The sequence below is a fragment of the Bufo bufo genome, chromosome 3 (assembly GCF_905171765.1).
Source record: "Bufo bufo chromosome 3, aBufBuf1.1, whole genome shotgun sequence".
Taxonomy (NCBI): domain Eukaryota; kingdom Metazoa; phylum Chordata; class Amphibia; order Anura; family Bufonidae; genus Bufo; species Bufo bufo.
In genome coordinates, this window is record NC_053391.1 from 327,168,732 (window position 1) to 327,190,172 (window position 21,441).

At 45.1% G+C, this 21,441-nt stretch overlaps 2 protein-coding genes across 3 annotated transcripts in view; both read right to left on the bottom strand.

Moving 5' to 3' along the window:
- Positions 1-534: 534 nt before the first annotated feature.
- On the bottom strand, positions 535-5,587 carry LOC120995274 (zinc finger protein 706-like). Of its 2 annotated transcripts, none has more exons than XM_040424372.1 (4): positions 5,182-5,393; positions 4,894-5,035; positions 3,554-3,661; positions 535-2,113 (listed from the first exon to the last, which is right to left on the bottom strand). In XM_040424372.1, the coding sequence occupies exons 1-3, from the start codon at positions 5,217-5,219 to the stop codon at positions 3,566-3,568; spliced, it is 276 nt and encodes a 91-aa protein (XP_040280306.1). In that variant the 5' UTR covers positions 5,220-5,393; the 3' UTR covers positions 535-2,113; positions 3,554-3,565. The 2 variants fall into 2 exon arrangements, with proteins under 2 accessions (XP_040280306.1, XP_040280307.1); XM_040424373.1 differs by lacking the exon at positions 5,182-5,393 and adding an exon at positions 5,462-5,587 and having other exon boundaries at positions 1,526-2,113.
- Positions 5,588-12,685: 7,098 nt separating this feature from the next.
- ZMYM4 (zinc finger MYM-type containing 4) overlaps positions 12,686-21,441 on the bottom strand; it is an 87,667-nt gene continuing 78,911 nt past the window's right edge. Inside the window, exons 22-27 of the mRNA XM_040424374.1 lie at positions 18,813-18,984; positions 18,583-18,734; positions 17,538-17,649; positions 17,017-17,265; positions 13,474-13,603; positions 12,686-12,890 (exon numbers count right to left, since the gene is read on the bottom strand). Coding sequence (XP_040280308.1) covers positions 12,686-12,890; positions 13,474-13,603; positions 17,017-17,265; positions 17,538-17,649; positions 18,583-18,734; positions 18,813-18,984 — 1,020 coding nt within the window. The remainder of the gene's footprint in view (positions 12,891-13,473; positions 13,604-17,016; positions 17,266-17,537; positions 17,650-18,582; positions 18,735-18,812; positions 18,985-21,441) is intronic.

Sequence of the window (21,441 nt, forward strand, 5' to 3'; positions counted from 1 at the left end):
TTGCCGGTGTCAGTGTTTTACGGATCCGCAAAACACATACGGATGTGTGAATGGACCCTTAGAAAAATAGCTGTAAAGTGGTCCATTTTGAGCCTTAGCAACCCTCCTCTGTCTTCTGTTTACATAACTGTGGAGACTTGCTCAACACTGACTTATGTAAACAGAAGACAGGAGCGAAGACAGGCCACTTTACAGCTATTTTTTCTAATAGAAATGTACGATTTCAGTAAAGTATATTACAAAAATGGTCAGTATCACTGCCCCTATACAAATTTTGGGACCAAATTATTATTTTTTTCCAATGGGTCTTTATTAAAAATGTTCAACAGTTTTTCCTCTATAGTTTCACTACATCTACAGACTATTGCTCTCACATTGAATCCATATGGGAGCTGCTCTGAGGACTTGATCTGTAGCCCTCATCTCTAAACGTCTGACATCTCCAAACTTTCATTATAGCTAAATTCTTATCAAACTGACACTATGACTATTGATGAGTGCCATAAAGATGCTGACACGTATTAAAAAAAAAACAATTCCAAATGAAATATTTATTAAAGATTGTTACACAAAATACTTTCTTAACATAAGCATACACAGGAATTTGGAAGGTAAGTTACCATTTTAACTCCTATAATAGTGAGAAAATGTTTTGCCATGTAGTTGAGGACAAATTGGCCCAATCCTAATCGACAGCCAATTGGTTTTAAAGAGGACCTTTCATCAGTTTAGCCCTAGTCTAATTATGGTCTTACCTTATAGGGCGGCCCCCACTGATGCCATGGCACTTTTCTTTTTCCAAAGACGCCCCCGTTCGTCCGCTGTTGGCCACGTTGATTTCGGCGCCTGATAGTATAATAAGCAGACTCGGTTATACTAGCCGGAGACTCGCAGTTTCGCTGGGGTGCGGTTCTCTTCTCCCCGGCTGTGAGTGCATCCAATCAGAGCACACCGCTTTTAGCCAGGGAGAAGAGAACCGCCCCAAGCGAAACTGCGAGTCTCCGCCTAGTATAACCGAGTCGGCTCATTATAATATATGGCACCGAAATCAATGCGACCAACAGTGGACGAACGGAAGAGGGGGTCCTTTGGAAAAGAAAATGTGCCATGGCATCAGTGGGGGCCGCCCTATAAGGTAAGACCATAATTAGACTAGGGCTAAACTGATGAAAGGTCCTTTAACTCTTCTCATCTTCCTCCAAATATTAAAACATAAATAAGTTACATTTTTTGTGTTGTTACTGAATTACATATTTGGTAGGATTTTATGCAGAATAGGAATAAACATGAGATCCTGATAAATAACTATAATGAGACTAGGTTCACATGGCAAGCTGCTGGTGGTATTTTGAATGTGGATTATGCCCGTTTTCTGCAGCAAACTTTGCCCATGTGAACACAGCCTCAAAAGGCAAAATCTGGTTTACTTTGTGTAATTACATACAGGCAAACTTACTATTTTTTTGCTTTTTATGGTCAAGAAAATGAAAAATAAAACTCAGTAAAAAAAATAAAAATAATGTTACTAATGATAATCAAGATAGAATTTATCAAGTGGTTGTCACCTCAGGTGGGGTTGGCGAGATCAAGGTAATGTGCAAAAGTGTTTGGCATTGGCACACTATATCAAGTAATATTTCAGAATGATCTGTGCACATGATGCAATATTAGGTCAGAGATACTAGGAAGGTCTGCACTGGAATGCAATTCAAACAAAAATATATTGCTCTGCCTCAGTAGGCAAAAGGAACCCTCCCCCGTGACCGCATAAACAGGGAGGAAATATGGATGCTGCTTTTGGTTATTCACTTAGTGTTTATGGCGCTGCATGAAATTCAGAACTGTTTTATTCCTCAGTCATGACCCATCATCACGGGGGGACAACCATCCACTGAACTGTATCAGCAAAGGTCAGACCGGTGTCTTAAAGCGCAGAATTATAACCGGACACATGAGCGCATCTCTAATGGGATATCAAGTCCACATCGTGAGTAATTAGTTGCTGCAAGTCCAGATACTCTTATGTTGCTTTTCTCCAACTTAAAATAAAAACAGGTAGGTGTGCCCAGATTCATCCCACTCCATTCAGTGCATTCATCAGCTGAGGATATATCTAGAAGATGCAGGAAAAGAAAAGGAATGATAGGATGAAGCCTACGTTTTCCAGTAGTTCCACCACATATGTGCCAAAGCTAGACATAATGTATCTTCCATCACGCTGAGGGAAACTTTGTTCTCAATGCAATTAACGAGGAGACCTCAAGGGCTGGACCATGAAGCTACTGTAGTCAGTTATGGGCAAGGTGACATGGTCACACAGAGCGAAGATCTGCCATTGAGTATTTTACGCCGATTAGCCAAAATTATATATAATAATTAGCAGATTTGATCAAGTCCTGTGACAATCGGATGGGGGGAGAACAACAATCCCATACTGTAAACAAGGACTGGGCATCCTGGCCTTATTTTGCAGTCTACATTTTTAGACCTCCTGCACACAACCGTATCTGTTTTTGCAGTCCACAAATCACGGATCCGCAAAATATGGATGCAGTCTGTGTTGCATCCGCATTTTTTGCAGACCCACTGACCTGTCTTTTTGCAGGACAGACAGATATAGAAGCAGAAAGCACATGGATCATCAGTGTGCTTTCTGCATCAGAAGATCTGTTCTGCAAACACACAGACTATGCCCGCAAAAAGGGGACCATGGGACCAATACAATTTGGACAGCACACAGACCGCATCCGTATTTTGTGAGACGCAAAACGGATATGGTCGTTTCAAAGCAGAGAGGCAACGCAACCAAAAGTAGTGTCTGAAGTCAGGCCTCAGGAATACCACAACATGGTGCACAGGAGGCTGTTCCATGTGCTGCCACATTACACACTGTGTGATAGAGACATCTCCATAAGACCTCATGCACACAATCCGTGTGTATCCTGCATTTTCCAAAGGTCTCCCTGTCAAAAGGCCAATTTATGTCCGTAAAAAAACGGACAAGAATAGGACATAGCACGATCATTTGCGGCACAGCTGCGAACAGCACGAGGATGACATCTGTGTGCTGTCCACATTTTTCGGAGCCCCACAGAAATGAATCGGTCCCCATGTAATCCGCCAAAAATGCGGACTGGATGCAGACCGAAAATATTGTCGTGTGAATGAAGCCTAATACAGGACTACAATGACTTTTTTTGTGTGCCAGATCCATGCAAAATCCAACAGAAAAAAAACAAAACTGTCTATATAGGCCTCTGTATCGATCTGGACGCATTACAAAGGAGCGACTTGGTCCATACCATTCAACTGTACAAATAGGGACTAAATGAAAGGTATATTAGGAAATTGAGTGGTTTCTTATCCTATAAAGAAATAAATAGGGAATACCAAGGCTAAAAGATGTGACCGGTTATTGGGAACAGCGCATATACACAGCATGAACTGCTGAACTGGAAAAATATATATACAGCAAAGACTAGAAATATTTGCACCTCACAAACAAAGCAATTGCTTCAATTTTAATGTCCGATTAAGAAATGACGTAACTAACCGTTATTTGCAGTTACGCCTGCACGTCTACAAGTTCTGGAGGCATCGGAGACTTGGGGTGTTTGCTTTCAAAATGCTGCTTGAAAGTTTTTGGGTCTGGCATCTGAGTCTGAGAATTAGATATTATACAGAATTATTTTAGAAATATTTGGGGTCATTTATCAAACTGGTGTAAAGTAGAACTGGCTTAGTTGACCATAGCAACCAATCAGGTGTCACCTTTCATTTCCCAAAGGAGCTGTCAGAAATGAAAGGTGGAATCTGATTGGTTGCTATGGGCAACTAAGCCAGTTCTACTATACACAAGTTTGATAAATGACTCCAATTATATATAAAATTAGATTTAGGACAGATATCACTTGACAGAACCTGTCCAGCGAGCAGCGATGCAGAAAAGTACTGTTAGGGTCCATTCACACGTCCGTAGAATGTGTCCGCACCCGTTCCGCAATTATCCGGAACAGGTGCGGACCCATTCATTCTCTATGGGGCAGGATTAGATGCGGACAGCACACAGTGTGCTGTCCGCATCCGCGGAGCGCGGCCCCGGAAAAAAATAGAACATGTCCTATTCTTGTCTGAATAGGCAGTTGTATGGGGGTGCCGGACGGGTGTATTGCGGATCCGCAATATACTACGGATGTGTGAATGGACCCATAAATTGACAATAACATACGTGGCGAGGCTTCATGTCTTACCGATGTGTAATAGTCTGCGGAAACCAGGCACATCCCCTCTGGCCACAGATTGGAAATACATATGAACGGCAGTGTGGATACCCATCAAAAACCATGAAAGGCGGAATCTTTGCAGAGTTTGCTGCTTGAGATGAAGCCCTAAAGAGGTTTTCCAGGAGGACCATAAGGATGGCTATCCTCATCAATGTCACATCACTGGGGGTCTGAATGGAAAAAGCTGCAATACCGAGCACAGCTAATGCTGCTACATGTACGTCACGAAGGTACCAAAGAAGATGCCGCAGCACATGCCTGAACGCCCCCTATAAAAAGCTGATTAGTGGGGGTCCCCTGGATAAGCCATAAATAGTGTAATCCTGGAAAACCCATCCCCGATAACTTTGTAGAAAAGTGTTAAGCCTGGTGTAAATAGGCAAAAAGTCACAGATTTTTACGCAAAAAAAGGAGCCTGTGCAAAAACGGCAACTTTTCTGAAGTAGGGGGCTTGATAAATTCCCCACTTAAATCCTGAGACAAGCAGCCCCAGGAGGTGACTGTCAGCCCCTTATCTCCTCCCAGTACTCTCTCTGGCCATTTACGGCCTCGGCAGTGATACGGTACGAATGGGATGACAACTTCCGGTGACGGAGGAGGACCCCCTTACTCTGCACACAGGACAGGTGAAGACCAGGGCTGCCTTAGCTGCGGCTTTCTGGTCACTTCCGTGTTTCTTCTTCTCTGCCTGCTTCTTGGCGTTCTTCTGTTGGGCCTGGATCTTCTGCTGCCCGCGCGCCATGATACCAGTTCTGACAAAACACAAGAAACCTTCTTATTATTAGAATACATGATACATCTATCTACAAAGTTCATGGGGAGTGATCCATATCCACCTACTGCCTGACACAGTGAATGTTTCTTTTCACTGACAGCAAGAACTGGTGCTGGAGTGCACCTGTGGGAGATTCCTGCTGTAGCTTCCCACCTCTCCATGACAGGAGAAGACTTGCAGGTCTTCTCCCCACTATTGCAGTGGGGGACATGGCCATATGATGCGGCGCACACATGCGCAGTACGGAGCGGCGGAATGTCTGCCGTGGCTGTGCACTGCGGATACACCCGTAATTGCCTAATGCTGCCGTGTCCCGTTCTCCGGTCTACCGTGGGAGCTCTGCTGTCCCGAGCTCCGCTCTCCCCTAGCCCCCACTGCTGAGTTGTCTTTCGGCTCCACATACCGCTCTCACCCGTCCAGACACCACCGAACTCCCACAGCGCCTCCTCTGTCACGACAGGCCAGTCACGCGGTGTCGCGACACACAGGCGGCGCTCACATCCGCCTTTTTCCGGCTCCTTCCAGTTTCAGCACTACGTCACTTCCTTCCCAGAGGCGGCCTGCACTGTCACCAGGCAACGAGCACTAGCGCGGGACACGTGACTTAAAGGGAACGTACAACTGAAATCTACTCCCCTTCCTTCAGCGCAAGCTATTCTCCAGAGTGCAGTTTCAGTTTCCGCCTCAGGCAGCAGAAGGGCTAGGTGCACCCCTGGATGGCCTAACCTACCTCAGGATGGGTCATGAGTATCTTCTCGGTGGGGGTCAGACACCTGCCGATCAACTGTTCTGCAGTAGGTCCTTCATCAGGACAAAGCAGGCTACTGCAGTAACCAGATACACCAGCTACACAATGAACGATGGCTACGCTGGGATGCTCGGTGTCGGACCCCCATCAGTCAGACATCAAAGGCTTATGCTGGGGCTAGGACATCAATAGTAATTTTCACTCTAAAGTTGGTTTTGATGTGTAAAATGTCACCGCAAGAGGATAAGTGAAAGGGGCAAAATCTCTGCATTTATTTCTGACCTCACATTAAGGCCTCATGCACACAGCTGTTGTTTTGGTCCGCATCTGAGCCGCAATTTTGGCGGCTCAGGTGCGGACCCATTATTTTCAATGGGGCCGCAAAAGATGCGGACAGCTCTCCATGTGCTGTCCGCATCCGTTGCTCCATTCTGTGGCCCCGCTAAAAATATATAACCTGTCCTATTCTTGTCCGCGATTTGCAGACAAGAATAGGCAGTTATATTAAAGGCTGTCCGTGCCGTTCCACAAACTGCGGAACGCGCATGGACGCCATCCGTGTTTTGCGGACCGCAAAATACACAACGGTTGTGTGCATGTAGCCTAAAGGGGTTATCCGGTAATAAATTGATGACCTTTCCTCGGGATAGGTCATCAATATCAGATCGGGGGGCACAACACCCAGGACCCCACCGATCAGCTGTAAGAAGAAGCCGATGCTCCATGAGCACCGTGGTCTCATACTAGGCCATGTGACATCACGTATATCAGTCACATGGCCTAGTTGTAGCTCAGTCCCATTGAAGTGAATGGCGCTGAGCTACAATACCAAGCAAAATCGCGGATCCACAAAACATAGAAGTAGTCCGTGTGCATCCCACACCTTCACAGTGCCATTATAGAAACTCATTGTCTGCCAACAAGACAAGAATAGGACGTGTTCTATAATTTGCGGCTCGGCCACACACATGGATGTGGACAGCACATGGATGACATATGTGTGATGTGCACACTTTTTGCACCCCCAGAGAAAAGAATGGGTCCTCAGTCGTTCGGCAAAAAATGTGAATCGGATGTGTTCTGAAAATACGGTCACGTGCATAAGGCCCAAAGGAGTTGTGCTAAGTTTCAAGTGGACCCGTCACATCCTCACAGAAGTGCAGCCGGCTGCAGACCTTGGAGTTCACAGCACTGAATGCACGGTTCTCTTTCTTCTAACCTCTCCAATGTGGCCACTCTTGGTGCCCTTAGTTTTGGCACTTGGTAGCCTTAAATTGTTAGGGACACGGGTGGTGTTTTAATGCGGATTCTGCGCCGTTCCATCCGTGTCAACACTCCTTTACAACCACACAGGGTATATTTTTGTGCAGTAAAATCTACATGTGTTACGTGCAGATTTCACCCTCTGCTGTGTTGGACTGGGGTGCCTAGGGCCCACCAGTAAAATTTATTTTGGGGGCCCACTATACGGATACATTTAAATTTAATAAATAATTTAACAAGTTTTTTATCTGAGCATAGTCTGGTTCAGGTGCTGTACATTGAATATATGTATGTAGTGCAATAAGTCTACTGTGTTATGTGCCACTTGTGCAGTGGGTGGGAGACTAGGGGCCCACCGGGGGATTCCCCAGTCCGAGCCTGACTCTCTGCATCACAAAGAGTAAAATAGACTTGTGTGTGACATAAGTTTACATGCTGCAGATTTAGAATCTGCACCGTTAGTTTCTGCCGCAGATATTTTTCCACTTTCGTGGTACTGTAATACACTGAATTTTCCACCTGCAATTCCACAATGGAAAATATGCAGCATATCTACCCTTAAAGGGGTGTCCATCTAATTTTGTGGCATGTCCACACGAATGGAGATGTGGCCGACATTCACGGCTCTCTCCATTCACTTACAATAGCAAAGTGCAGAAGTGCTATTAAATTGAATGGTGAGAGGCCATCTTTCCCAGCTGGGCAGGATGGGGCCCCATTCTGGAGATAGGGGTGGGAACTATACCGGTCATTCATTTATATACACTGCTCAAAAAAATAAAGGGAACACAAAAATAACACATCCTAGATCTAAATTAATTAAATATTCTTCTGAAATACTTTGTTCTTTACATAGTTGAATGTGCTGACAACAAAATCACACAAAAATAAAAAAGTGGAAATCAAATTTTTCAACCCATGGAGCTCTGGATTTGGAGTCACACTCAAAATTAAAGTGGAAAAACACACTACAGGCTGATCCAACTTTGATGTAATGTCCTTAAAACAAGTCAAAATGAGGCTCAGTAGTGTGTGTGGCCTCTACGTGCCTGTATGACCTCCCTACAATGCCTGTGCATGCTCCTGATGAGGTGGCGGATGGTCTCCTGAGGGATCTCCTCCCAGACCTGGACTAAAGCATCTGCCAACTCCTGGACAGTCTGTGGTGCAACGTGACGTTGGTGGATAGAGCGAGACATGATGTCCCAGATGTGCTCAATCGGATTCAGGTCTGGGGAACGGGCGCGCCAGTCCATAGCATCAATGCCTTCGTCTTGCAGGAACTGCTGACACACTCCAGCCACATGAGGTCTAGCATTGTCTTGCATTAGGAGGAACCCAGAGCCAACCGCACCAGCATATGGTCTCACAAGGGGTCTGAGGATCTCATCTCGGTACCTAATGGCAGTCAGGCTACCTCTGGCGAGCACATGGAGGGCTGTGCGGCCCTCCAAAGAAATGCCACCCCACACCATTATTGACCCAATGCCAAACCGATCATGCTGGAGGATGTTGCAGGCAGCAGAACGTTCTCCACGGCGTCTCCAGACTCTGTCACGTCTGTCACATGTGCTCAGTGTGAACCTGCTTTCATCTGTGAAGAGCACAGGGCGCCAGTGGCGAATTTGCCAATCTTGGTGTTCTCTGGCAAATGCCAAACGTCCTGCACGGTGTTAGGCTGTAAGCACAACCCCCACCTGTGGACGTCGGGCCCTCATATCACCCTCATGGAGTCTGTTTCTGACCGTTTGAGCAGACACATGCACATTTGTGGCCTGCTGGAGGTCATTTTGCAGGGCTCTGGCAGTGCTTCTCCTGTTCCTCCTTGCACAAAGGTGGAGGTAGCGGTCCTGCTGCTGGGTTGTTGCCCTCCTACGGCCTCCTCCACGTCTCCTGATGTACTGGCCTGTCTCCTGGTAGCGCCTCCATGCTCTGGACACTACGCTGACAGACACAGCAAACCTTCTTGCCACAGCTCGCATTGATGTGCCATCCTGGATAAGCTGCACTACCTGAGCCACTTGTGTGGGTTGTAGACTTCGTCTCATGCTACCACTAGAGTGAAAGCACCGCCAGCATTCAAAAGTGACCAAAACATCAGCCAGGAAGTATAGGAACTGAGAAGTGGTCTGTGATCACCACCTGCAGAACCACTCCTTTATTGAAGGGTGTCTTGCTAATTGCCTATAATTTCCACCTGTTGTGTATCCCATTTGCACAACAGCATGTGAAATTGATTGTTACTCAGTGTTGCTTCCTAAGTGGACAGTTTGATTTCACAGAAGTGTGATTGACTTGGAGTTACATTGTGTTGTTTAAGTGTTCCCTTTATTTTTTTGAGCAGTGTATATTATAGACATTCTTTGGGGCAGTTTTTTTTTTTTAAAAGTTTGAATTATTAAGTAGGAGAAGCAGATCAGTGTAGCACTTGTATGGGAACTACCGAAATGGTGTATAACTAGGTTTCCATGGTCCCATCGACCTCAGGCCACCACATCCACATGGGGATTATCTTCTTTAAGGGAAATTCAATTTTCTCTTCTAGCATTTTTTTTTTATTCAACCTCCAGATGTTTGATGTAAATCTATGGGAACTGAGAAATACACTATACACATGTATCTTTTGGTGGCATTTTTCGGGTCGATTTTTGTAATTTTTTTTAAATCACAGCATGTTCTTGCTATGGTTTTCAGGTGTATTCTCATAGCTTCCTCTATAGGAAAAAGACACCTGGGGGGAAAAAAAACCATAATGAAGATGTAGCACAAGTTTACAACCATTGTGTTGTCCTGCATTTTTATGCTTTACCTGCAACCCTGTATTGCTAAAGAGCAGAAGCAAATTGGGAGCCAAACGGTCGATCATTCCCCCTCCCCCCCCATACGTGATTGGGAGCAAAGCTGCAGTAAGCTACACAGTGGTCAGTTTTCTTTTTCCATCTCCGTCCATTGCGTTTTTTTCAGCGTCTGCTGAAAACACCTGATCGATACGTCCCCCACCGATCTGATATTGATGACCTGTCCTGAAGATAGGCCATCGATATCTAGACACTAAAACCACCAGAAAAAAAGTAGATAATTACCCCCCCCCCCCCCCCACCAACTGGTAGAAATCAGAGAGCATATATCCTTTCACATTTGTATAAAGGTAATGAACTTCTCGTGTATCGTTTAGTCCTCTTTCAGGCGAGCGTGTCCTGTGCGGAAAAGATTTCCCGTTATGGACACCACTCGTTTAACAGGAGCTCACGGCATTACAATGATTTATAATGCTGTGTCTCTGGATTACCTACAGAATTATACTAAAATAATGCTCTCAGTAGAATTCTGTAGGTGTAAGGTCAGGCAGAGACATACAGCATTATAAATCATTATAATAATAATGCTGTCCATAACGGGAAGTCTTGCTCACACACGGATTGTGATGTCGGCACAGGACATGTTCGTCTGAAAGAGGCCTTACACCGCTCCCTGCATGTTACATAGGGGGAGAAATGACGGCAGCAAAAAGTGAATTTATAAACCAGTTGTGTACATCTGGCCATCTTATACTTTACTATACTCCTGCATAAAACAGGTCATGCCTAGGAGATATCAAAAGGTATAAGGCCACTGTTGTAGCATAAAAAAAAGTTGTGAATTATGGTGCATGGCATATTTGTGCCATAATTTGCAACTTTTTAAGCTTCTCAACGCTTTTCTAAACTGACGAGTAAAGGGTTGGGGCATAGAAGGAGGAGGAAGGGCTTCCTACAGCCCGCTAGATTTACTGTAACATACGCCAGAAACTGGCTTAAAGGGGATGTGCCACAAAACATATTCCGTATTTGTCAACCCAGCACCTGGATATGAATACTTTTGTAATTGCATGCAATTAAAAATGTATTATAGCCAGTGTATCAGTATAGTGCCACCTATGTCTTCCTTTCCTTCTTTCTTGTCCACCTCACTGAGATGGTAGATATGGCTGGTGACAGTTGAAGATTGAAACTGTTAGAAGCTTTGGCCCTAAAGGCAGGCTCCACGAGCTGCCAACATCTGCCTCTTATAAATTAGGTGGATCAAGGCTGGCGATCACCGTCATTTGGATCTTTGTCAGGTATGATGAAACCAACGGGTGCTATTGTGAGTTTTTTTCTGCATGGCAGCCACACAAATCTCTGCACATTAAAAACACAAATCAGTGATTTATTGTACAAGCAGGATAAGAACAAATACACAAAATGGGACTACTTTGTCTTTAATATTAAACTGCTAAAACGAGGGGGGAAAAAGGGGGGAAATAAAAAGAGAAAATGAGAATCATTACTACCCTTTAAAATACAAGGGGATAGGAACAGAGTACACTACAAACGGCTGGGTCCCCTCTGATAGAAAAGAGTGTAATGAGTTAAGAGTAACATACAGAGTTTCTAGCTTTACCCCTTGCAAAGCAATCTGGTGTGACCTGTTTGTGGGTGACAATTTTCTACAAGTCCAAAAACAGATCCAAGCCAGTATTACTTCTTCTCAGGTCTAGATGTGTTACCGTCAGGTTCTGAGATCCTCCTTTCTAAGGTTTCTGATGAAAGATTCCTTCCTTTTGGTTTGGAAAGCAGACCGTAAAAATTCTCTGCTATGGTGGTATCAGTCACACTGACGCTAGATGCATGTTAACTTCAGGATACTTTTATTACATCGCTACTCAAACCGTCGTAATGTTGAAAACACAAAAAGTACACGTATGCTTTTTCATTGAGCCTATTGATGCAGCAGTAACTATTGGGGCTGAACACTGCACACTATTTTTATGGGGAGGAGAATCCGAATGAACCCTTTGCTCCGTAACTATGTGCATATATAAAAACCATGTGTGTCGTACATTATGAAAAAAAAACAAAAAACTCCGAATTGCATCACAACAAAGGATTCTAACTACCCAGGCTCCCGGGCTGAAATCCGCACAAGTTATGTGCGCACAATATGTGGGGTGTGGTACTGCTATTGTGGTCTATAAAGAAATGGCCACCTGCTTTCTAGAAATTCATTTGGTGGTGGCTCACTAGAGGTTAAAAATTGTCAGGGTCATTTTAATGTTCTGGTCTGAGTGGGGACGGGGGAAAAAAAAAAAAGCGTAAAATAGGTTTTCAACATGGTTTATACATACTTTTCTATAATATAATGCGGGCAGCAGCTCAATGCGCCCACTTTCAGTGTCTTTCAACACAAGTATAGAAGAGACTCCGTTGTAAACCCTTTCTGCTGTTTCCTACATAGCACTATCAGACATTTACACAGTAGAAAGAGCTAAAAGTGATCCCCCCATTTGCTCCAGTTAAAAAGAAATTACAGTTCCTATTGTGGGTCTAACACCTCATTTTAGGTGTCTGATCATAAGAGTCATTTGCGCATCTGTGGGCCAGATCATCTGGTGTAGGAATCCTGGACTGTGTAGTATATGTTCCAATTAGTCCCAGCAGTTCAAGACGTCCTTTGTCCATTTATACGAGGGGGTGGAAGTTCACAGGAGGGCAGTGCACAAGTTCCAAGTGAACAACGTTATATTCACAGTTTAGCACCTGCCCCACTATATTTAGAAGCCGCTTGTGGTTTCAGAGTAGGGCATCTTGTGCCACTTTAATCTGAAAGCTCCCCTTCTGAGTCCTCTTTTGCTTTGGTCAGCTCTTCATGAATTTCTCGAACCATGAGAATCCGGGTCAGCATGCTGTCCAATGTGCCTGGGTCAATGGGCATTGTGGAGAACCACATGGGGCTATTGGGTACACAAGAACGCTCTGGCTGAAGGTAGAAGACGTCACTCCGCTGTTTCACACTTTCAGAACTGCATGGGGGGAAGAGAAGAATATATAGTGAACGCAATCTAGAACAGAGATAACAACAGGAAACTGTAGTGATACATATCCTAAGTGGAGGACTACCATGCATGTGGGCATCAACCCTACAGCATTGAAACTGCCTAGCTGTGCAGACAGGGTCACATCACACAAACTGTACAGCACACAGTGGGGGAGATTGATCAAAACTGGTGTGAAGGAATTCGTGCTTAGCCCATAGCAACTATGCCCGAGCATAACTGAAATGTGTACTAGGCCTTAGTAATTACCACTCCATCGGATCCCGACTGGATGTCTTCTCTTCATGTTCAACTTCACAATAGTAAATTCATCTGAACAGGAAGAGAAGGGAGACATCTCGATGGGACCCGAGCAGAAGCCTGTGCACAGCGGAGTTGGAGGCATCAGTGACGTGACAGAGGGGTTAAGTACTAACTAAACTGTCTCTTACAGGTTAGAAGAAAGCATTGATTTATTTTTAAAGCCCGGATAACCCCTTTAAGTCATGTTGATGGATCTACAGTGACTGGTATACAGGCACAGATCAAGTGTTGTAGATAAGCCACTTACCATTTGGACAAGTAAAATTCATACAGCCTGACTGGGCACCTGAGTGGGTTGTCTGTGTTTTCAGCCATTTCCATCACAAACTGTCCATCTTCATCCTCTAGTCTCTTTCTCTTCCCGCCTGATGCTTTATCTGTAAAACATTACAAAAAGATTGCTTCGCTAGTAAGTTGATTTCTTCTCTTTTTCTTGTGTATCTTTCTGTGCCTTGCTTTTTCTGCATTGCATCCTCTATGGCTAGGTAATGAAGGGTGCTCTAACGTTTGTTGCTATTACATAAGGATAACACATTCATTTGCTGTAACATCTTACTATTTTCCCTCTGCATCTTCACAGTTATCACCACAGACCTGTTCAAGTACGAAAAACAACTGACATATGATTTTTTTGGTGGCACAAAAAGCAAATGTTCCCAACCAGGTCAGCAACAAGTATGTATAGTGAACATTTTTGTTGGTGTAATATCTCTAAGTTTAGTAAAAGAATCTTATTCAGTCACGTTGTATAGAGCTGTGATAATCAAAGGACTGTGAGGAGTTTAAGAAAACCCTAGTCTAAGGCCTCTTGCACACGACCATATGTAGTTTGCGGTCCGCAAAAAATACGGATGACGTCCGTATGCATTCCGTATTTTGCTAAACAGAACAGCTGGCCCCTAATAGAACAGTCCTATCCTTGTCCGTAATGCGGACAATAATAGCACATGTTCTATTTTTTGGCGGAGCGGCAATACGGACATACGGAAACAGAATGCACACGGAGTAACTTCCTTATTTTGCGGACAGTCAACAAAAAACGGAACGGACACAGAAAGAAAATACGTTTGTGTGCATGAGCCCTAACCAGTGGACTAAATATACAGAGATTAAAAGTGGACTAGATTCTAAATCCAACCACCAAACCTGCAGGTTCTCACTTAATCCTGGCCATAACTTTCCAACACAGTCATCATGGTAAACCTGAAGTCTATCTTATCAGAGCTTGCAGTACTGGTGATACTCTGCTAATGACAGAATAGTGCTTATGCCGGTAATAGCAAACAGACTTCCAAACTGGTTTGCTACTGGTCCAGTATTATTAGCATATGGTATTTTGCATCAGTAAAGCTCTATGTACACCATACTTCCGTATAATGCTTTAAAACAGGATATAATAGGGCAAAAATATGATACAGGTTCCTTTTAGATCCAGATGGATCCTGTTTTTTGTATAACAGAAGTCACTGGCAACAGGGTAGGCATCCTGTTTTAAACTATACCCTTTTTATTTCTTATAGTGAAAATCAAAACAAAAAAAATAATGATGTCAGCCAGAACCAGGAGTTCTGTGTCGGTTCTGGCTTTGGCTTAGAAATACTGAATGCTGCCATGTGAAAGTGACCTCAAAGCTGCAGTCTTACAAGCAGCAATGCCTGGGAAACCATTCTGATGCAAAGCAATGATGACTACACCATTCCTTGGCGGTAAACATGGTTAACAGAAGAAGACAATGTTTTTATCTAATTCAATCAGCATGACAAAGTGATATCAGCTGCCTTGACCTCACTAACACTTTCTCCTCAGCTAATAAGAAGCTACTGAAATGATGTAAAGCCTGTATTAAGCCTCATGCAGACGTCCGTGGAACACGGTCCGTGAGATACCGGACTGGCATTGCAGGAGCGCACGGCGTCATTGGTTGCTACGACGCCGTGCGCTTCGTGCCGCCGATGCTGTACAGTAATACACTCGTACAGATCATACGAGTGCATTACTGTACTGCGGCGGCATCATAGCAACCAATGACACCGTGCACTCCTGCAATGCCAGTCCGGTATCTCACGGACTATGTTCCACGAATGTCTGCATGAGGCTTTACACTGCCTATTTTTTAGCAGATAATCACTAACGAGTGTTCGCATGAACGCTTGTTAGCAATAATCTTGCAGCGTAATACTGCCACCGAACAAACACTCGTTCATTGGGTAATCCAAATCTTTTGACATGTTAAAAAATTATCGTTTGCAGACGGCAAATCGTGGTGTTTAATAACAATCTGCTACTGGCAAACCACTAAACAGCATGGGGACGAGCAATGGCATAACAATCACTCCTCCCATGCTGTAGAGGAGATCACACACGGTGTTCTCCGCTAGCAAGCTGGCAATTGCCGGGAGGGAACGCTTCCTTCCCAACAAATGTCTGCCACATCAGGCTGTGTAATACAGGCATTAGGCCTGTTTCACATTTGCGTTAACACAGACCTGGCAGGTTGTTCCGGCCGCCCCCTGGCCAATATGCCAAGAGGTTGTCGGACGAAAACTGCTGTGTGCAGTGGAATTTGTCTGGCCACTCCTCAGCATATTTGCCTGGCTGCGTTTGGATCTCCCCCGGTCATCATTATAGTGAATGGGGCCGGAAGGAACCTCGGCAGTGCCCAGTATTCACAGATCCGGCAGGTTGTTTCTGCCCAGAACAGCCTGCCGATCTGCTTAACGTAAATGTGAAACAAGCCATAGCAGGTCATTTTGTGATCAGACTGAAATGCAGTGGAAATTGGGTTTTTGTGATTAAAGGCGTATTCCGGTTGTTTGGAGTTATCCTCTATCCACAGGACAATGGATAACTATTAGATCCTATTAATTTGTATGGGAATTCCAGAGAAAGTGGAGCGCTGTACTCAGCCACCTCCGAAACTCCCATAGAAATAAATGGAGAGGCCGCAAGCATGGGCGACTGGCAGCTCCGTTCATTTCAGGGGAGCTGAAGGAGTTACAGGTCCCCGTTCTCGTGATCTGTGGGAATCCTAGCCGTAGGACCCCCCCAACAATCTAATAGTTAACTATTATCCTGTGGATAGGGATAACTTAATATGACTTAATTTTCATGGCAAGGAATGACTTTACAATTGCAACTCATCTGATCACTCTTCATAACAATCTATAGAGTTAATGCAAATTGCCACAATAAAAACTGAAGCAGCAAAATTTGTGAACACCAAAACTTGTGTCAGTTTCAAAACTTTTGGCCATGACTGTAAGCACTGTTAAAATGTCTCTGAATGCACATTTCATGGGCTGACTCAGCCAGCAATTATCAGGAGCGAACCATTTGTTCCCAATAACTGCCTGCTTATCTGATGGGATAAGAGCTGCATTTACATGCAGAAATCCTCTCCTCTGTATGGGGATGCTCCTGCAATTGCTCGACCCCATGGAGAATCATAGTTTCTGGTAAGTAGATCGCTGTTTACACACCATGATTTGCTGCCCGGAAACAATGATTTAGGTATATTCAACAACGTTTTCAGTTGATGAACAAGCATTTGCTTATTCATTGGCAGCACTTTACACAGGGCAATTTTTGGAGAATGAGAATTCCTAAAAAGGCTCCTTCCCAATAATTGACCCAATCATTGGCCTACGTAAAGAGGCCTATAGTCATATTGAACTGTCTGTATAGTGTAAGGTAGTTGGCAAGGTCTTTAAATAATTGCACTCCATAGAATAAAATAAACCTCCATGGTACTGCTGTACTTGTACAGAATCTACATAAATGTGTCACACACCATGCTCCAGCTCCGACTTCTGGAAAGGAGGCATGAAACGCAGATATGTTGTCTTGGTGTTGTATTTTAGAGTTTTTGTACGTCTCATGACATAGGCAAAGGAAAGTTGCTGGTGCTCAGTCACAGTCTTCAGTTGGAAAAATTTAGTGGTGAAGAAGAGCAGGGTATTGAGAAGGATAATAGGCGAGTAGGCACCCAGCTGCTTGCACTCCCATAAATGTTCCTCCTCAATCCTCGAAAATATGTAACCTAGGACAAATTGTAGACGTCTGTTAAAGCAGGAATGCTGTAAGAATATATTCAATACATTTTGGGGCTAATTTATCAAAACTAGTGTAAAGGAAAACTGACTTAGTTGCCCCTAGAAATTAATCAGATTGATCCTTTCATTTTCCAAAGAAAAATGAAAGATGGAATCTGATTGGTTGCTATGGACAACTAAATAGGTTTCCCTTTGCATGAGTTGTGATAAACCTCTCCCACTATGTGGCATATTTATGCAGAGTATTCTATTACTTTACCATTGGGTAATACAGGCAGGTGCCAGATCTTCAACAGCTTTGTAAGTTCCACCATAAATCTGGAATAGGGTTCTGTAAAAATGTTATCCACTCTTCCATTCTCAAACAGATACTAGGAAAAAAACCAGAAAGAGACAACATCTGAACATGAGGCCATTCTAGCTTTAGAACTAAGGAACATAGAGACTTGTTGTAGGCAATCTTTCACAATATAGACAATTTTCCACTTTCCATGCCCATGATGCATGGCATACAATGTTCAATTGAAGCAGGTGTGTACCTGCAGCAGTGATAAAAGCTAACGGCCCCATCATTGCCGATGCATTACATTATACATTTATACCTGTACAAAACTTTACTACTAAGTTCCTAGCTACCACTGAGGGTAACAATGCAATGGGAACTAGTGCTTAGGAGAGCCATGGATTGGTTGTCTAAGGATCCCCAGAAAAGTGAAGGCCTTCAAATTAGTGTTCCCCAGGGGGCGGACTTGCCATAGGCCCTACAGGGCCCAGGGGGGCCGCCTGAGCTCCCCTCGTCTGCTAGCTGGGTACATAACAATTGCTCTAAGCATTAATTGATGATAGGAGCATCAAGTATTTATGCACCTGTGCACCTGGCCAATGGTTACAAGTTTCCTCTTGTATGGCCGTCCTCAGGACAGTGATACAGTTGAATACTGTGGTGATGGTGGCAGTATTTTCTGCTGCACTGTGGTATCTGTTTCTGCTGAGGCAGTATATTGTGCTGAGCCGATTTGGTTCTCCTGCGGCTGTATTTTCTGCTGCCTCCTTCTGTTGTCCCTGCCTACTTGTGTTGACACACCTTTTTGTGAATTTGGACCTGCCTACAACATAGGACCACTTTTATTTTTTTCCAAGGCCACTTTAAGTTCCTAGTATGATTTTTTTTGGAAATGAGGAATATTTCAGTGTTATCTTATATTAGTGTTCACTTATTTTGGGTCATGCAGTGTGTGCAGATCATGATGGATTTGTCAATACTCTTTTAGCCAAAAGAAAAGTGGGTGTTGAGTACAATTTACCTGTTGAACTCCAAGGCACAGGTACAGGATACTATCTGCATTGTATTTCTCTCCATTTGGCCGGCGTACTTCATGGATAAATTGGCATAGGCCGTAACTGAGTTCTGCAAAGGTGCATGACAGAATATCTTCTTTCAGCTTTACAGGTCGCACTATAAGAAAACAAGGTGGTGAGCAGGAAAATAAGAGAGAAAACATGTTTTACATTTTCTGTCACATAGAAAATTTACCTCCAAACTTAATGTCTTCAGGTTCTTCTTGTGAGTTTTTCCATCGTACCCAATTCATCCAGGCATTGACGCCATACATGTATTTTAATGTCGAACCCAATGCAGAACATCCAGGGTATGATCCCTGCATAAGGTTTCGGGGCTCCACAGCTACCACAGATTTTTTGCGGCCCTTTAAAAATAAAAATAAAATAATAATAAGACAACCAAGAATAAATAACTCAGCACCAGCCTAAGAAACTACTAATACTATCTGCACTGATCACCAGTCATCACCATATATTTCAATAAAAAGGATGAGATCAGTCATCAATGCCAGCAGTGTTAGGCAAAATTGGATTTTTTGTACTCACCGTAAAATCCTTTTCTCGTAGTAGGCATTGGGGGACACAGCACCATGGGTATATGTCCAACTACCGCTAGGAGGCGACCCTAGACATAAAAAGTGTTGGCTCCTCCCCGTTGGGCTATGCCAGTGGTGGCGAACCTATGGCACGGGTGCCAGAGGTGGCACTCAAAGCCCTCTATCTGGGCACCCGCACCCTGGAAAAAGTCTATGGTGTGCCAATATGCCTTAGACTTTTTCTGCCATTCATCAGCACAGGGCGCACTATGAACAGCACAGGCAGCGCACTGAATGGACTCAGGCTATTATAGCTACATGATAAAGTACATGGAAGATATGCTATATTGGTATTCAGGTTAAATTGCAGTGTTGGCACTTTGCGATAAATAAGTGGGTTTTCAGTTGCAGTTCGGGCACTCGGTCCCTAAAAGGTTCACCATCGCTGGGCTATACCCTCTCCACAGGCACTAGACAGATCAGTTTGTACCAAAAGCAGTAGGACAGAGAAGAAAGGCAAGGAACCAACAACTCCCATACCGGGAAAGATCAAGAGACCAGCCCGGAGAAGCGGAAGTAAAAAACATAGGGTGGGATCTGTGTCCCTCAATGCCGACTACGAGAAAAGGAGACTTTTGTATTACTTACCAGTAAAGTCTCTTTCTCGCTCTTCCTTGGGGGACACAGGAAACCATGGGTATAGCTCTGCTCCCTAGGAGGCGTGACACTAAGTGAAAGCTGTAAGCCCCTCCTCCATCAGCTATACCCTTCAGCCTGGAGAAGAGACTGCCAGTTGCGTGTCCAAGTAGTGAAAGATAACCACCAACCGGAAAAAAGAACCGTCAAGCCCCAACGGGGGCAACCAAGCCGGAACCACAACTGTAAACCCAAATGAAGGGCGGGTGCTGTGTCCCCCAAGGAAGAGCGAGAAAGAGACTTTACTGGTAAGTAATACAAAAGTCTCCTTTTCTCGCCCATATTCCTTGGGGGACACAGGAAACCATGGGACGTTCCAGAGCAGTCCCAGAAGGGAGGGACCAGAACAAACTAGACCAACACCGGAGGCATCAATCAACTGCCGCCTGCAACACCAGACGGCCTAAAGCAGCGTCAGCCGACGCATGAGTATGCACCCTGTAGAACTTGGTGAAGGTGTGCAAGGAGGACCAAGTGGCCGCCTTGCAAATCTGCTCCGTAGAAGCCCGATTTCTCTGAGCCCAGGAAGCCCCGACCGCTCTAGTGGAATGAGCGGTAACACCGAGGGGCGGAACCTTGCCCTTGGCGAGATAAGCCTCAGTAACAGCCATCTTGACAAAACGGGCGATAGCAACTTTGGATGCCGCCAACCCTCTGCGCGACCCCTCCGGAACCACAAAGAGCGAGTCAGTACGCCTGAAAGAGCTGGTTACCTCCAGGTAAACCTTGAGCGCCCTGACAACGTCCAGGCGATGAAGTTCCCTCTCCCTAGGGTGGGAAGGGGAAGGACACAAAGAGGGGAGAACGATGTCCTCGTTCAGATGAAAGGCGGAGACCACCTTAGGAAGGAAGGAAGGGACCGGACGAAGAACTACCTTGTCCTGGTGGAACACTAGGAAAGGTTCCAGACAGGAGAGTGCAGCCAATTCGGACACCCTCCGAAGAGAGGTGACGGCTACAAGGAAAATAACCTTGCAGGACAGAAGTCGCAAGGAAACCGTCCGCAGAGGCTCGAAAGGAGAAGCCTGGAGCGCTGAGAGAACCAGGTTCAGGTCCCAGGGCGGTACCGGAGGCCGGTACGGGGGAACCGCGTGAGCCACGCCCTGAAGGAAGGTCTTGACAGGACCAAGGGGGGCCAGTGGGCGCTGAAACAAAATGGACAGCGCAGACACCTGACCCTTCAAAGAACTAAGACCCAGACCTTGGGCAAGTCCGCTCTGCAGGAAGGACAAAACGGTGGGGAGAGAAAAGCGGAGCGGAGGAATCCCCAGATCGGCACAGAACCCCAAATAGGTCCTCCAGGTCCTATAATAGATCCTAGAAGAGGACGGCTTACGGGCGCGGATCATGGTGCGGACGACGTCCGCAGAAAAACCCCTACGTGTCAGGACGGTGGTCTCAACAACCACGCCGTCAAACGTAGGGACCTTAAACGCGGGTGGAAGATCGGTCCCTGAGAGAGAAGATCTTCCCTGGCGGGCAGCGGCCAGGGCGCGTCTGCCAGGAGCAGCATGAGGTCGGCATACCAAGACCGGCGGGGCCAGTCCGGAGCGACCAGAATCACCGAGACGCCTTCCGCCGCGATCTTCC

Excerpts from the sequence above, each read along its gene's own strand:
- LOC120995274 (XM_040424372.1), bottom strand. The coding sequence starts at position 5,219 with ATGGAGAGGTGGGAAGCTACAGCAGGAATCTCCCACAG. Across the intron at positions 5,036-5,181 it reads ACAGCAGGAATCTCCCACAG|AACTGGTATCATGGCGCGCG; the intron begins GTGCACTCCAGC and ends GTGTTTTGTCAG. Across the intron at positions 3,662-4,893 it reads TCACCTGTCCTGTGTGCAGA|ACTCAGATGCCAGACCCAAA; the intron begins GTAAGGGGGTCC and ends TCTAATTCTCAG.